The sequence below is a fragment of the Sylvia atricapilla genome, chromosome 4, assembly GCF_009819655.1.
Source record: "Sylvia atricapilla isolate bSylAtr1 chromosome 4, bSylAtr1.pri, whole genome shotgun sequence".
Lineage (NCBI taxonomy): Eukaryota > Metazoa > Chordata > Aves > Passeriformes > Sylviidae > Sylvia > Sylvia atricapilla.
In genome coordinates, this window is record NC_089143.1 from 49,997,308 (window position 1) to 50,014,906 (window position 17,599).

Sequence of the window (17,599 nt, forward strand, 5' to 3'; positions counted from 1 at the left end):
AGGGGTTTAGCTCATCAGCACAAGTCTTGCTCACAGCCAAATAAAATCCACTGGCATTCATTACTTGTATTTGAGTCGCAATGTGAAGAGGATTTTACAGGAGAACAAGCAAAGCAGTGGAGTCAAAATGTGAAACACTACATCAGTATTCAATGTAATACCAAATTACAGTAAAATTGATGCCACTATACCAGAAATGAAACAAGAAATAGATACTATAAAAGTTACAGTAAAAATATAATTATTTCTTTCTCTTTTCTGTGGTCTGCACAATAGAAATTAGCCCCTCAGTATTTGAAGTGGTCTGAAGATCTGCATGAGTTAAGCCCTATTTTAACTCCCAGCCTGCTTTTCCCACGCTTACTTATTGGAGAAAACAACCTTTGCTGGTACCTTATTTGTCCACATTTATACCCTACTACTAGTAAAAGTAATTTTCTTAACATTACTCTTCTTGGTCATTAAAATTGTGAGCAGATGCATGGAATACCTTTTACACAAACAATCAGAAATAATTGGCACATTGCTGTCTGAGGTAAAAGTTACAAATTTGTTCTGAGAATCTTTCCTGGGCTGTCAAAGACTCCAGGTACATTTTCTAGTTGGGTTGTATTACTTTATGTATTTCTTACTTTTTAATACAATAGCAGATAATGAATGGATACATGTAGGTTTGCTGAATTGTTCTCAACTATCAAATTTTGTAGAGTAAATTCTCTTTGTATTTTGGCATTAAAAGGAAAAAAAGGGATATCACTGCTTGGGGAAAAGGCTGGAAGTGGAAGTGACCAGAGTTGCTTTTGTTGAGTTCTGAAAAATGAAAGCTAATAAAACTGCAACCAGACTAATGGATACTTATGACTCCTGAGCTGTACCAAGAAGTCCCACCAAAAGTCCAATAAAAGTGTCAGCACACTTTAGAAACAGTGTCACAGAAAATTATTTGTATTAGATAAGACCCATTCTCTTTTTGCACTGTTAATACTGAGGACAGCTACAGGAGAAATTGCAGACATTAAAGGATCCAAGTTAACTACCTACAGATGTAATTATCTATCTACAAATCCTTTACATAAACACATGCTTGCCTGAATTTGAAGTCTCTCAGGATTAAAGAGAAAAACCCCAGCTATGTTTAGTACCCCAGGATACTGAATTAATACATTGAAAATATTTCAGTCTAAAAAAGGGTACACAGTTCATCAGACCAAGGACAACAGGAGAAAGAAAAGACAGATGCAAGCAAAACATACCTCCTGATTCTACTTTCAACAATATTGGGAAAAGCTGATTAAAAAAAAGTCAGAATTCTAGAGTCTCACTGGGCTATCTTTGATGTTAACAAAAAGTAATAAAACTGAGTGTTCTCATATTTCTCTGGGAATTATCTTTTTTATGGCAATAGGCACAGGATCTACAAAATACAAAAACAACTTAGAATTTGGATGTGGCATTTTCAAACAGTGAAATATTTTACAAACAAATCCTGCAAAAGGAATCTTTTGACAACAATAAAAATACTTGTGATCTTCTTCATATAGAAGACGAATATAATCAAGTCTGTCAGCATTCTGGAAATATATGTTAGAAAGGTCACTCTCCATGTTGTAGTTCTCTCTTTACTCCTACAAGAACATGTTCAAACAGGCATGGTAAACCATTCAGATTTTGTGTTTGAACCACATTACAGACAAAAAAGTTCTCTGCTGAGTACAAAGCTCCCTGCATCTTCTGTTTTATTTAGTTTTACTCAACATTTTAATTAGTTTTGGTTTTTGCCTAGAATGTTTGGCATATATACTACTTTAGAGCCAGAAGGAAATTTTAACAGATAAAGCCCTGTCTGCTCCAAGAAGACGAAACCAACACCATCTGGTAGGTGAAATAATTATGGGGGCATAAATAAAATGAGATTTATTTTGTAGTTTTTCCATCACAGGTTGTAGGGATGCTGCAAAGAGAATAGCACCTAGCAGAGAAGAGACAGCTAAGAACTTGCCTTGCCTATGAGCTTTCCTGAGTATGGGGAAGTCTGTAGTGGAAGGGTGGTGACTTCTAGCACCCGTGCTATGCCAGTGTTAACGTTCTCCAGGAGACTGTTAAATTGTGAAATAACAACCTGATTTAGCATCCATCTTCAGTTGTTCTAACTGCCTGCAGGTTAAAGCCCTGGCATCCATTACTCCTTGGATCTTGATGGCCCACTGCCCTAATGGTATTAACAGAATTTAGTAGCAGTGGACGGCATGTGGTGGGGCATTATAATTAAAGCTCATTATTTTTTAGACTGGTACAGTGACAGATCTTGTCAATACTGGGCAGACAAGAAGCTACAAATACTTGGAAGAACAGGTTAAGAGCAATGAACAGTTCAGCAGGAAAAAAGGGAACTGAAAACCACAAAAAATATACACAAAAGTGTTTTCATCACTGTATCTAAAAGGGTCAAGGATATAAGGGTGTAGGGATGAGCACTGAAAACAAAAGGGATTGAAGACAATAATCTATATGAAGAGAAATGGGAAATCTTGTGTGTCTGTTGCTGATGAAAGGCAAAAAAAACACAGTCCAAGGGAAAAATAATCCTTGTATATACTGAACAAGGGAAAACTCTTCTTTCCCAGATGTGCAATCTGTCAAAATCCCTGTCACAGGTATCACAAAGGCTAAGAGCTTAACAGGATTCTGTAAATGAGTATCATATATACAGACACCATTATCTTTAGGCAAAGGTAAATACTGACAAACCATACACATCTTCATTCCTCAGAGCTTAAATCAACACTCAGATGAAAGCAAATGAAAAAACTAAGCAGATGAAAAAACTAAGTGTAGTTGGAACATTTCCACCATGCAATAGAGAGCAGAGCAGAGGTCTATCAAGCACAGATCTAAGCTGGCCTGGCTGGTGGCCAGGGCACACCAGTGCGCAAAAAAACAGGGCCAGAGTAGTTCTAAGCTATTGAATGTGGAGGAGGGTTTAGCCCTGACGCACCAGGCATCATCACCACTTCCAGTGCTGGATCTAGCCCAGCCCACTGAACTTTTCTGATCCCAGCCACAATCTATGCATCCCTCATAAAAATGTACACTGAAACTGAGGCCTTCAACAACTATTCATTAATTCAGCTTTCTCCTAATCTCTGACATTGCTGATATTGGTCACTGTCAAAGCAAAGATAATTTGAACACCTACTAAACCTCTGGCATTACACAGAAGTCCCAAGGGCACACGTATTAAGTATTCTTGTGAATGCACTGACCTAAGCAAAGAACTTTCCTGTGGCTTCTAGGGAAACTGTTTATTGTTGCAGAAGGGTTTGCAATTTCCTGTGCATGTGTCAACTGATAGTATCTAAACACAGTTACTTCCTATACATACACACACAGAGTATAGACCCACCGTTTTCATCCCATTAAAAAAAAACTGCCAAGAAGCTTCAGTCTGAAGCTACATATTGGACACAGACAGAAATTGCAAACATTACCTTCTGAAACCAAAACAGACAACTGTAATGAGCCCAAATAGTCACGTCTGAGATATGTACTGAGGAAAAGGTTATTCAATACTGAAGATGGTTGGGTAGGAGTCTAAACTGTTCTTTTGAAAACACTGATTTCATCTAGGCAGACTGTGTAGACATATTCTGGGCAGGTTTTAAAGCCCTATAGTACACTTAAGCTTACCTGCTTAAGCACAAGGCAGCAGGGACATCCAGCTAGGTCATTCATTCAGCTGGGTCTCTCTACCCCAGTGTTCCAAAGAATATTATTGGTAGTTCATGTGCATCCAAAACTAGGTTAAGCTCTGAGTTAAAATCTTTAACTGCAGGATGTCTTTCTCAAGCACAAGCTCCCACTCCAATAAAATGGCACCTTGCATGTAACAAAGAAAGAAGCACAATATTCTGCTTGGTAGACAAAATCTTGGCTAAATAGCAAGAGCTGACAGGAGGTAAGAGACCTAAGGATTACAAACAAGCAGTAGTATATTACCTGGTTGAATAATTCCTTTAACAACAGAAACATATTCCTCAGGTTTCTGATCAGTAGAAATCTCTTTGCTGCCTCCAGTTAAGGTCAGTATCTCATAAAGACTCTCTGAATTCTCCACTCCGCAAAGCAGAATTACCACGTTATCTGGAGGTTTTAAAACTTGTTCCAGAAAATAACTTCTCTTTTGATTCAGGCAGTTAAGAAGTCCACATGAGAGTATCAGGAGTTTACATTTATAAGACAGTAAAGAGAGTAGCTCCTGGTGCTTGAAAGATGAATCCTCTAGATTGTAGAGTAAGATTCCTTCTTTGCTCACTATGAGTCCAAAAAGAGATTTTAAATACAGAGCCCACTCTTCTGCTTCTTGTTCATATATCACGAGGATATCCTTCGTATTTTCTAGAGAGAAGAAAACATTTAAAAAAAAGTTTCAAATGTGTTTTAAATCCATTCTAAATATCAGAACACAGATTGTTTGTTTCTCCCCCTAATAAAAACTTGAGGTGCTGAAGCAATTACCTTCAGCAGAAATCAGCTCATCACCTTGAAATGACAACCATCTCCTTATTTCTAAGACCAAGGCAGAAAGATTGTCCACAGAAATATTGGAAAAATAGCTCAGGGTATTATGTTTAGAATAACTAATATTTCAGAATAAATATTGAAACTGCAGTGTAGAAAGCAGAGCAAATTCACACATTTTGCTTCCTTCTAGAATCTTGACAAATAGGCAGTAGTATTAAAAATGGAACATTGAGCTTTTAATGACAGAAGTAAAGAATACATATTTGAACACATGAACATGATCTGACTCAATTAGAAAATTAATTGGTATGTTTAGGATATTTTGTCAGCATGCTGCTAGGATTGTAAATCATGATCTTTCTTTACTGTCTTTTTTCTAAGAAAATTACTTGAGACACGCCAAAAATAAATCTAGAACTGTATTCTTTTAATTCTCTTTCCATTTAAGATGTAAAACATGATGCTAGCAAGACAACTAACACTCTTCCACAGTGTTACTAGGGTGACAGTTCGAGACAGAGGCAACAGGCACAAGCTGAAACACAGGAGGCTGCCTCTGAGCATCAGGAAAGGCTTTTTTTTTAGTGTGAGCAGTGGCATAGGCTGCCTGGAGAGGGTGTGAAATCTGTCTCCTTGGAGCTACTCAAAAGGTGCCCGGATATGGTCCTGGCTCTAGGTGTGCAAGAGAGCTCCCAGATGTCCCATCCAACCTCAGTCATTTCGTGGCTGTGTGAAACCGTCCAAAACTGTGATTTGATAAGCAACATAATAACAACATACATCAAGCCAGGGTAGCTTAATAGCCCCAGAGCAGTTCACAATCACAGCCCTGTGGAGCAACAATGTGGGGCTGAGGAACAGATACAGCTTCTGCAGGTTACTGTCACTGTGCTTCAGGGTGTCTCCCTGCTGGTCAGGGTCAGGCAGCCTGACTGACACTTGCCTGCAGGGCACCACAGCTCCTTTGAGTGCCTAAGCTGCTGCACTGTGAGGATCAGAAGATACAGAAACAGGGGGTGTACACAGAGTTAGAATGTTTCTACGGGACACAAAGGATGTGGGCAGAGGGATGCACTGTTGGAAACGCAGTACAGATGTAGCTAAGGAGAATAAAAAAACTTGTCAAGGATCCCAAATAAGTCCATGTATAAAAGAAGAAACAACCTGTATCTCCAGTCCAGGATTAATGCTTAAATTATTTGTCTTCTCTTCCTTTTAGAAGAAATTATTTCTACACCTTGTTCATCCATTTTTTACTCTGATTAAACTTGAAATCAAGCTTACCCAGTAAAAGCTGATTGAAACTTGTAGAATATGGACACTATCATTTAGTCTCTTGACTTTATATGTCTATGAGCTGCTTGGAGGGCAGTTGCCATCTTTTCGAGATTTGTGAATGCTTACCCTTTCACAAAGTTTTCTGCCACAGAAATGATAAAGGGCCATGCTCAACATGGTAGCAGGTGATGATATTTCAACTAACTTACCAGGATATAAAAATAGGGTAATATTTGTCAAAATGTATTTGGAGAGGTGAATACTGTATTTCCCATGGTAAAAAAAATATGAAAAATACCTATTTCTGATGAAATGCTGAAAGTTAAAAGTAAGAAAAATAGCAGTGTATTTCTCATTTAACTCAGAGCAAAATTGATTGGTTTATGATGCTGGGATAAAAAAATCTATGTAGCCTTGCCTTCATTATAGTTTGTAAACTGGGATTAATACTCTTCCCACTAAAATAGAGACATTGTAGAACTCCTCCTAATTTTTTTTCCTGCACTTTTGTGAACCCTCCTGCCTTTTCAAAGTAATTTCTAAGACAACCCAAACTACATACAGGGTAAGGGTTCCTTCATACAGAGTATGGGAAGAAAAAAATAACCTTGGCTATGCACACAAGCTCATAAGCTATGAATTTCACATTCATTCACCACTGTGCAAATGGAAAGTGCAAGGCTGGAATACTCAAGAAATGCTAAAGATAAAAGTGAGAAACATGCACTGAAAGGATAAAAGAAGACACAAAATAATTCCACCTCCATATGGAATATCTGCACCCGTCTGCAGCTTTGATCTTAGCTAAGCAGGAATGAGAAAGCGGTTTTACGATGTTTATTGAAGGCTCAATTGCATTTCTTCTTAACTATATTGATTTTTATATATGAGAAAGAAAGCTTTATTTGTGTAAGAAAGGGGAGTGAAATACATCTAACACCACACTTGATGGAATAAAGGCTCTGCAACGCACATCTCATAAAGCTCTAATGCAATACGGTTCTCCTATTTAATTTGTCTTTTCTATCTGTGTGCAGAGGGAAGAGCTGTGCTGTTGAGCTAGGGTTTTCATACTGCAGTTTGGTGCAATGTTTATTGAAGCAAGCAGCAAGTGTGATCAAATTACCTACGGGAAACCAAATGTGGGTATGTTTTGAATTATAAGCTTTCATTTTTTTCTGACATTGATCTGCCTTCTGTATTAAGAGTTAACTCCAATACTAAGCAGGAATGTAAGGCTTGCACCTTACTTACCCCAAATTGCATCAAAAGGCAAAATATATCACTACTTCGAAATGCTTGCCTGAATTGAATTGTGGAGTGGAAGTTTACCCAACAAATAGCTACATTGTCCCCTATCAAAAATCTACTCTATGTACTAGTAGCTTTTTCCTGTCATACAGTGGTTTTGCCTTCAGAGATTCAACTAAGATACATATGCAGGCAGCTTACTTGAAAACTAAAACCCACCAAAACTCTGCCTTCAATACAGTATTGCTTTAACCTGAAACAAAAAAAAGAGATTAAGTGTAGTTTGAATGCAACACCACCCAGTACTGAATATACAGCAACAATGCTCTAATTTTCAGCCAGAGTTTTTTCTCTTCATTATTTTCATGCCTTACTGAATAATTTTTTGAATTTACTGCACTTGAAACATAGTGTAAGTTGAGATTAATTTTGTTCATTTGAAAGTTAATGTAATAGAACCTATCATATCCTGACAAAATTAAGCTCTGCTTCATCTGCTCCTACTTGGAAACTGACTCAAAGGTAGAAATAAAATGCATTATTAGTTCAGCAATGAGAAACAGTAAGAGAATTAATGCAGCCATCCATACTGAAAGAGGTTCTCTGACAGGCAAAACTCTTCTCTAGTTACTGGTATGTGCTTGCCCAAGAAAGCACATCTCAGCCCAAGAAAGCACATCTCATGTCATTTGAAGGGATCTTTGAAAAAAACGGCTAGATCGTATGAGACTACTGTGACCAAGCACAAATCAAGAACTTGTGTATATAGGGCAAAAGAACATGTCTTTAATGGCAAGAATTATAAGATATACTAGGGGAAGAGGAGGGGGAAAAAAAAGCAAGTGTATTAGAGAGTTAAAGGAAACCTCAGTAACTCTGCAATGCACCAAACACACAAGGAAGGCAAAGGAAACAAATTGAAAATTGGGGTCTAGTCCCTGCTCCTTAACAGATATCTCAGTTTATGATCACCTTGCAATCTTGTAAAAGATAATTTCTGAGTGCTTAGAAATGACCAAGAAGCACTTGGTAACACTCATCTTTGAGAATAACACTGCATGGGTGTTAACTCATTCCCTATCTTTGTAAAGGCCTTTTAGGTTTGTAGGAGTCTGCAAAGGTTTGTAGGTGAAGTACTTTACTTCTAGGTATCTTTAACCTGCATTTTACTACAGCTGTTTCCAAAAAATCAGAACTAACTAACTTAGTTTGTCTGTCTTAAATAAGGCTGATTTCAATTACGATAGGGTTTGAAAATTGGTTCCACAGTTCCACTACTTTGTTTTGGTGAAAAAAAAATAGGTTTGAACATCAACTTTTACCCAAGTTTTAATGCAAAGATGAATCACTGTTGCCTCAAGTTCGCCTGCTTTTCACTGTTTGCATTTTGTCCTCACACAGCTTCATGTACACTATGTATGTTTTTAGAAATTATCTATTGTTTGCATACTTCTCCTCTGGGAGGAGAAAGATGATCAATGGTGATGTTCACCAACGAGGTCGAAGAGGTGACTACCTGTGTAGCCAATCTTGGCCTGCTTGTAAAACTGTATATAATATGGAGTCAGAAAAATAAAGTAGAAGCTTTCCTGCTTGACCTCCTGCTGGCCTGCTTCGTTCTTTCGTGTCCCTAACAGTGACAGATCACCATATTTCTCAGGGTTCTCCAGAGTCTTTTCCAGTTAGGGTACTGGAACCTAACAGTGCAATTCCCTGCTGTTCACTCAGCTGCCCATGAACTCCTATTACCACACACCAAGCCTGCTACAGTCAGTCCTAACGAAAATGGAAGTCTGTTTACAGTCCTCACCTCCATCCCTTTGATATCTATGTGAAGAAAACACTCTCTCAAATTGTTCTCCACCACTACGTTGAGAAAGGACAGGATCAACTGCTAGACAAAGCATAAATTTTTTCCCTTTTATTTCTTCCTGCCACAGACATCCTCACTTGGAGAATGGAAGGTTGTTTTATTTTTTTAAAATATCAGTCTTAAAAGGAAAGACATTTAAGAAAGAAATGTATGAACTCTGTCAGTATGCAGTGAACTACTGTCCATCAGCAAAAATTTGCTAAAATAAGTACAGTAGTTAAATATCTCAAAGGAGAAGTGGAAAGGCACAGAAGTTCTCACTCACTTTCTCATAATATATTGATGATAAATCTGGGCAACATAAGTGATATGGAATGACATCCGTTGCATCTTTAATTCTTTTGTGAATAGCAGACTACACTCTCCAGGATTACCATGAGTATCTTTTCATGCTAAAAACTTACACAAAAAGGAGCAGTATTTTTTCCCAGTGCCAGGATAGAGCTATTCAAGACTTTACAAGTTGAATGCACTTACCTACTTCACCCTGTAGGATGAAACTGTGGATATAGCTAAGGGTCATGACACAATGAAAAAAAAGGGAGCATGAGAAATATAAGAAAGCATAAAATAACCCAGACTCCTCTCTTTGCTCAGAGACTTTCAAAACTTTTCTTCTACTCTCAAGAAGATTCATTTCCATCTGGGCTGTATGTAGAATGAGAATGACAAGCATACATACTAGTTCAAATGAGACTTTAGAATCTAAAGATTTTTAGTCTCTTGGCTTCTTTGCAATCTTTTGACAAAAATTCAAACATTCATCTCTTCACACTGCTTGCCCTGATCACTAACAGTGATATGATAAGAGCTGCAAAAAGTTTCACTAGCACTTCCACCAACACCTGCAATCTAACATTTGGAAACAGAATGAGAACATTTAATTCAGCACTAATGAGTAGCCTTGGCATAACAAACTGCCCCTCACCCATCCAGAAGGCATTGATTTTCCCAGTCGGCACACTTCATTCACGTCCAGTAAATGTGTCTCAAAATGCAGCACCTCTTGTCTGCTGGAATTCTGCAAGGCAAATCCCCAGAAGCAAGCCAAAATGCATTCATCGCGGGAAGGACAGCAGAAAGCACTTTAGAACTACTTGCAGATAATGGAAAATGTTTTCAAGGCATTTCATGTTGCTTCTCTGAGGTGTTTCAGTAAAGGAAATTAAAATTATAAAAGCCACTTTTAAATTTTAGAGTGAGATCACAAAGCAGCAAAATTGCTGCAGCACTACGGTACACCTGTTTCAATTAAAGCAATTATCCTAAAACACAGGGCATTCCTGCCCTCACTGTATCAGCCAGCAGTGGCTGCACTTCTATTCTCAAATGCCTATTTAACTAGCATGTAATAAGAACATTTTCATCGTTTATGTACTTTCTGTTGGTAATTGCTAAATTGTATGTGAAAACAAATACTTGCTCTATCTGTATAAAATCAAGCCTCATGTCTTCATCCTTCTTCTTACAAAGCTTAGAGAGGTCTGGAGTGGGCAAAATTAGGTTCTACAGAGAGGAACAATTTTTGCACAAATGAGCTTATGCTTGATCTAGCTGTTTTTTCCTGTAAAGAAATTCCATTGATCTTCCCTATAGTAACAGTGGGAACACAGAACCAAATAAATTCCTGGGGTGTCTTTCCCCAGCATCAACCTGGCACAGGTAGATCAGAAAGATACCTGACTATCAAACACGACAAAGCTAACATTATGCCCAAAAAGCTGTTATTAAAAAAAGTTGTTATTAGAAGCTGTCTCAGAAGTAATACAGCCTTATTTCCTGGTTTAAGACTTTCTCTCTGATCTGTCCCATGAATACTTACAGCTGAATAACTACTGATGGACAGGTGCTCTTGCTTCTAGTGAACAAGGCTAAACACAAACATGGGATATAGGGATATAGAGGTCAGAACTCATTTCTCTATTTCAGGGTAGACCTCCTCCTTTATCACAATTGCAATGTGGCAGAATTTCCTGTCATTGCAGTCATTCCTTGAGAGCAAATCACACTTTCAGTAGATTTTAGCACAAAACAACCAGGTAATGCAGAAATGATTTAGACATGAACAAATCATGAGCAAAATATATCATAATGACAGCATGAAGAGCTGGAGTAATATACCACTTTTTATGATTGCCATGGAACAAGTATTTAAGGCCACATGAAAACCTGAAAAAGTCTTTAAAGTCACAGGAAAACCTGAGCAAGCTGCATCAAGTTTGCATTAATAGATGCTATTGCTACCACAAACAACCACCACCTGAAGATTTCCCTTACACTATCACTATAAGTATGGCTTTATAAGCATGAAATACTAAAAACAAATTAATTTCAAAATGTCTTGTTAGGGCAGACCAAAGCATCCTCTTCTTTATTTGATTTTTTTTAATTGCCAGTGTTTCTCTTATCACAATCTCTTTATAGGTTCTCATCCTGACTTAGTGCAGTAAGAAAATTGTCTTACACTTGTAGTAAGTAATCTATTTTGTATGCCAGTGACTTGACAGACACTGATCATCAGGCTACGTTTATCAATAAATAGCACCATTTACTGCAATTTATGCTCAGAGATTTCTGTGTTCCCTGCATTTGTAATGTGATCAAATACACTGAATCAACCATAGATGACATTCCAACAATTCTTAAACTACTGATTACCATTGACACTAGAAATCTGTAGAAATCTGGTTGAACTCTCTCAGAGCAGTCATAGAATGGTTTGGGTTGGAAAGGACCCTTTAAGACCATCTCATTTCTACTAGACCAGGTTGTTCAGTAGCCCATCCAACCTGGCCTTGAATGTTTCCTTTTATGGGGCATCAACAGCTTCTCCGGGCAACATGTTCCAGTGTATCATCCACACTTCCTGGATTTCTAAACCTACTGCTTCCTTTGTCACATGTCAGCAGAGTACTGAGGGAGGGCTTCTGAGCTCCCACAAATTAGATAACTTCATCTTCTCCTGCTTTTGCGGTCTGATTTTAAATCCATTTTTAATGCATCTCATTTACTTGAGCATTCATCCAGAAATTTAAGTAAATGTGAGAAGCGGTTTTTGTTTCATGTATAACACATCGAAGTTATGAGGCTATAGAAGAAATTGTCGTCCAGTTTCAGTTCATTTCTTTCCTCCCTTTCTGACAACTATATGACCATCAATAAAAAGGCCCAAACAATAACAATGAAATCCCCCATCAGTGTTGGCCAACCACTTTACATTTTTGTTTTGACCTTTTAAACAGCATTCATGCTAATGTTGTACACAGACGGAAGTAAATGAAGTAGAAAATCATTACATAAAAGTGCAGTTTCATAAAATGAGCAATGACAGAGCTAAAAGTGAGTTAGAAACCAAGCTAAATAAAACACTCAGGAACAACTTCACTGGAAGGTTAACTTCTCCACATAAAACCCACCTCTGCTTCCTCTCTACTGCCTTAAGACAAAGATTCTACAGACTAGTTATATAACATACTACTTTTATTTCTGTTCATCAGTTTAAGAAAACAGCTTAGTTAAATGAATGCCTACCTGCCTTCATAAATTCAACCACGGGCCTGCAAAATTGACTGCGATGCCCAAATACTGCTACAGTTTACATAAGATTCAAAAGACATTTTTTCAATAAAAATATCTCCTGGGTATAAGTTTAACAAATGCAGTTATCTTCCCTCCCTGTGCAAAATACATTCCCAAAATTATTAATGGTCCTAAAACAAGAACAAATTGGAGAGTTACCTGGGTTACAATTTTGGGTCGTTCTCTAGTGGGAACACCTTGCCTAAAGATTTTGTATAATTTCGACTCCTTTAGCCCACGAGGATGCTTCCTGGAAATAAACTAATTCTGTATATTGAGGTTCTTGCAAACAGATTTATCATACAACACATACATACCTGCCATACATTGCTGTCATTGCAGTTTAGCCTCATTGTGGGATAGAAACAGGAAAAGCATGCCTACAGAATAATGTACACTGGAAGAAAAATATCTCACCAGTACTTCCACCTTTTCAAGTACACTATCATCCATTTCTAGTTAGAAAGGTACAGAAAAGAAAGTGAAAACAAATCTCTCCTGAACCATTTTTGAGACCAAATTAAACCTTATCTCACTACAGTCAGAGAACCAGTGTAGTTAAAATATAGTAAAACTCAGAAGCTTGAGGTAGACAGGCCAGGACCAAAGAATTATGAAGCATCTTGCTTTTTACATCATCAAGTCCCTTGTTGTTTGACCAAATCTGTATAACTAAATTTTTACTTTCCTCTTGAACATTCAGAAAAAGGAAGATCTTAAAATAAAACGGGCTGATGCTGTCATAGGTCTATCACCATCATCATTGTACTTGTATTTCATTAGTGTCTAATGTAAGACTCCTCAGGATCCCACAGTTTAACACGTTACCGAGTGCCAGCTGCTCAACAGTAACTATTTGCATATTTGGTAAAAGTATGAAACACAATGTGCAGTCTTAATTTTTCTCCTCTGGCGTTTATTCTGCCCGTGTTCCATTTTCCATCTACTGAAGATTAATGTTGAAACTGCACAAACATCTCAAGTCTTTGGAATCACATGTGCAATACCTGTAAGGCCATAGGACCAGACTGGAGGAAGTCTAAAATAAACTCTCTTCAATGTACCCTGTAATGTACCCTCTTAGGCCCTACTGCTGAGCTCTGCATGTCCTGTTTAGTAGGGAACACTGCTTACCAATGGTGAAGTAGCCTTGCAGCACTAGGAGCACTCAGAGTGCTCCCTGACCACACCCACTCAGTGCTAGAGTACACCATGAGCAGGAACCTGAGCTCATACTCTCTCGGGCACGCTTGTGCCAAAGCAGGTGCCTCACTTTTCAACACAGCCACTTTTACTGAATCTATACCTGACACAGACTGCAGTGCCATATGCTCCTGTAGTGTTCCATGCACTTATAGGTACCTGGCCTGGCTAATTGGAACCAAAACAAAATGAAACATTTCTCAAATTAAATGCTTACTATGGTATCAAAATGCAGTGATCCAGATTTTGGCAATATACCAAGAAGAAAAATATCCACAAACAAAACAACATGTTCAAGAGTCAATTTCAAAAAATGACAGAGCAGACACCTCTTGAGAAATTTCTCATCGTTCTGATTTTTCAGTAAGAAATAAAAACCTATAAAAGTAGAGGAACTTAAGTTTGGAAACAATCCTCTAAAGACTTCTACTACTTTAATAAAGACTTAGATTCAGAACTATGATTTGTCCAGTATTGGATTGGGGTTTTTTTGTTACACAAGAGGGAAAACTTTTTCACTTATTAAGCAAAAGAGATTGTTTAGGGGAGAGCATGTACATTCGGAAATTCAAATGCTACAACTCTCATCTCTGGCATAGCTGTGGTGAGAGAAATAAAATAAAGCAATTGGCTTTTATAACATTTTAAGTATTTTAAGTTAATATTCAACCCTTGATTTCTGATAAAGAGGACTAGCTTTTCATAGAAGTCTCCAAAATGTTACATCCAATGAATGAGTTGTCACAGTTTGAAAGGAGAGTTCTGCCTTTTAACTATGTTATTTAAAGCACAGTTGTGTTCAAAATGAATGTTATTCATCATTATACATGTTATTCAAAATGAGCATGGACTTAACAGTAGGTGGGGGTACAAAAACTATGGTATACATCACATATTTGCAAGCTAAAATATAGAAACATGGCTTGACATTTTAATGAATTCTGTAAGCATCAGTGTTGAAATACAGGCTGCAGGTTTGCCAATGAAACATAGCTGTTTTCAAACTCTCTTAGAAAAACCAACTGACAATACCTTGGCAAGAACTAGCAGAAAATTAAAATGAAACTGTCCTGGATGTGCCCTTCAAGCAGAAAATTCTTCTGTTTCCAAACTGCTAAATGTAGGATGTGGCCTAAACTTTCACTGAAAATACATTTTTCTCAATTCAGTCATTATAGACTATTTAATTCAAGGCCAAATTAGATCTGGCCTCCTCTAAAATAGCTAGTCTTGAACAGGGAACAGAATTGATAAGGGAGAGAAACACATTTGCAAGCTTTAATGATAAGCTTACTGTGTTACAAAACCAGAATGCATGCATAAGAGCCTTAAAGTTTTGATTAAAAACACTGGCAAAATTTCCTTTGATAGTGCACAGCAACAGGGCTTTGTTGATTAAATAGAATTATTCTGAGACACATTAGGCTGAGGAATTAGCTTTACATGTTAGGTAGGAAGTCTACAGCAACCGGAGACTCAGTGAAATATCTACAAGTAGACATCTTGGGGGGTGGAGGAAAAAAAGTATATTGAATTTTGTGCATTTTTATTAGATTTCCCTGATACTATGGAACATCCTTTCCAAGAAAGACCACTTCTATTATTTGATTAAATCTTTATAAAGTTTTTTCATAATATCAGCCTACCTTTAAAAAATACTGTTTAAAAGATTCAGATGAATTTGAAATGCAAACTACCTTTAGATATTAAAAGTAAGATTAAGCTGCTAGAGTTTACTTTCTGGACAGAGCTAGAACCATTTAGACACTCATAAAGATGTTGGGGTCTATCTGGCTTACTTGAAGGCCTTGCTTTTGCCAGGAAAATGCACAAACCCCAGAGGTTTACATCCAAAAAGGAGACAGAGGAGTCCTGCAACTTCATTCAAAAAAATGAATAAATGCAGAGATTCCACTGGGGCACACACCCATGGGGTTTTCCCTCTTGAGCTTTTGGAGGGCACAGCCTCCTTTTATTCCAAACTCCCGGCCACATGTTGCCCTCTTCCTTTCCCTATTAGCTGAGGCACTAGAAAGGTACAGCCTTCCCAAACTGCCTACCGCATATCCCCCCTTAAACCTACTTTACCCCACAGTTCAGAAGTTCAGGCTTGTGCAGACCATTCCCTGTTTCAGGAAACAAGCTGTCTGGGCTCTGCAACCAACCTGCTGCCCAGAGTTGGTTGAGACATTAAGACCCATTTCAAAGACATTAACACCCATACCTTCACCCATCAAATCGTTTGTAAAGATATGAACTTTCCTCTCAATCCCTCTGCTTTTTAATTCTCAATTTGTCTTTACAAACCCTAGTTATTATTAACTTAACCCTTTCTAACAACCAGGAACACTTGAAGCAGCCCCTCCTGACTTTTCTACCTCTGATCCCTGCACCAGGAGTGGCAAGTAAATACAGATAATAAAGTAGACAGTGACAGTTGATATTAGTCCATGAATCACTAGAGTTCCTTGCTGTGGCCACTGGTAGCAGAGGTCTCCCACCTTTTCCTCCTCCTGAGAAGTCCAAATCTCTGGGGCGTTAGAGACCTTGATCCAAGTATTGTGGGTCCACCTGTGTCCAGCTGTCCTGACTGCTGTCTCTGCTGTCCTGGTTGGAGGTTATGAACAGCAAAGGCCAAAGGCACTGTCTGTGCTAGCGGGGCTTCTTCCCAGTCAGCCCAAATAACCTCCAGTGACCCCTACCAGGGACTCCAATGACCTCGAGTCAACACAAATTACCTCAAGCAACCTCTGATCTTCTGCACCCTCAGCTCTCAGAGGGGAGCAGCCTTCAGCACCCCACAGCAACACATCATAACCAGGCCAGGGATGTGAAGAAGACTCTCCCACAACTTCCCTCCCAGCCTGGTCCCTCCATTCATCATCTTCCCGAGGAGCTGGCTCCTTAGCACCAGGATCTGAGCAAGCCAGGGAACTCACCTGGCTCATGTTAGCCCTTCAGTTTTGCTGCACCCAGTCAGTACAGAGTCTTAAACTGGGTTAAAAAAACCCCCAAAGCAATGAATATTGTTACACAGAGAAAAAGCACAAAACAACTCAGTGGACACAAGCCAACTTACTGTTCATGTCTCATTCTTCATAGCCTCTCCCAACCCTGTACAATGTGTTTGAAGGGAATGGGCAAAGGCAGCTATGAAGATAAAATACACACACATACATCAATAGTGCTTGAATAAAATATGCCTACACATCTTTCCCACTTATCAAAAGAATATTTTTAATTTTTTTCCCCTTTGGCATAAAATTGAAATTAGACACAAGTTCCCGTGTCCACTAGGAAACACACTTTGTTCAGCATGGGCTCTGGTGTGGTGAGCCCCCAGTACAACAGTAGATCCTGACACTCTTTAACAATCCCTTTCTAATGTTCTTTGTTACAAACAATTGATTCCTTCTCAATTGCTGTTCTGGTGGCTGCTGCCTTCCCTTTGGTCCTGGGGGTCCCTGCACTTTTTCCCGCTGGGAAAGTGCCATTATCCTTGCCTGTACCTTTACCTTTCCTTCATCCCTTCTTTCCTATCTTTTATATACCTGAAATGCCTTTCTAACCAATTCCTGGAAGGGCCCACTCAGCCTCACTCTGCTCCTGCTGTGTGTGGGTTCTGACCTTCCCTCACTTTGAAGTAAACTTGAATGGAGACTATAACTTACGCGGATTATTTATTTCAGTGCCCTCAAACAAAAGGCAATTGAAAAATAACAATCAAGTAGTCATTTTTCAGAGGATTTTTTTTTCTCCTTCTAAAATATTCCTCTAAACTGAGTTTACAATGACAACATGTTCTAGGTACACACAGTCTGTTTGTACAATGTGGGATACACTGACTGCTTTCTCAGGAGTTTTTATACACCAGCTCAAGCACAACTCCTGGCC

At 38.4% G+C, this 17,599-nt stretch overlaps 1 protein-coding gene across 1 annotated transcript in view; it reads right to left on the bottom strand.

Annotated features, from left to right (window-relative positions):
* The window catches only part of BANK1 (B cell scaffold protein with ankyrin repeats 1), a 135,474-nt gene that overhangs the window by 112,621 nt on the left and 5,254 nt on the right, over positions 1-17,599 (bottom strand). The window contains exon 2 of the mRNA XM_066317873.1: positions 3,997-4,395. Coding sequence (XP_066173970.1) covers positions 3,997-4,395 — 399 coding nt within the window. The remainder of the gene's footprint in view (positions 1-3,996; positions 4,396-17,599) is intronic.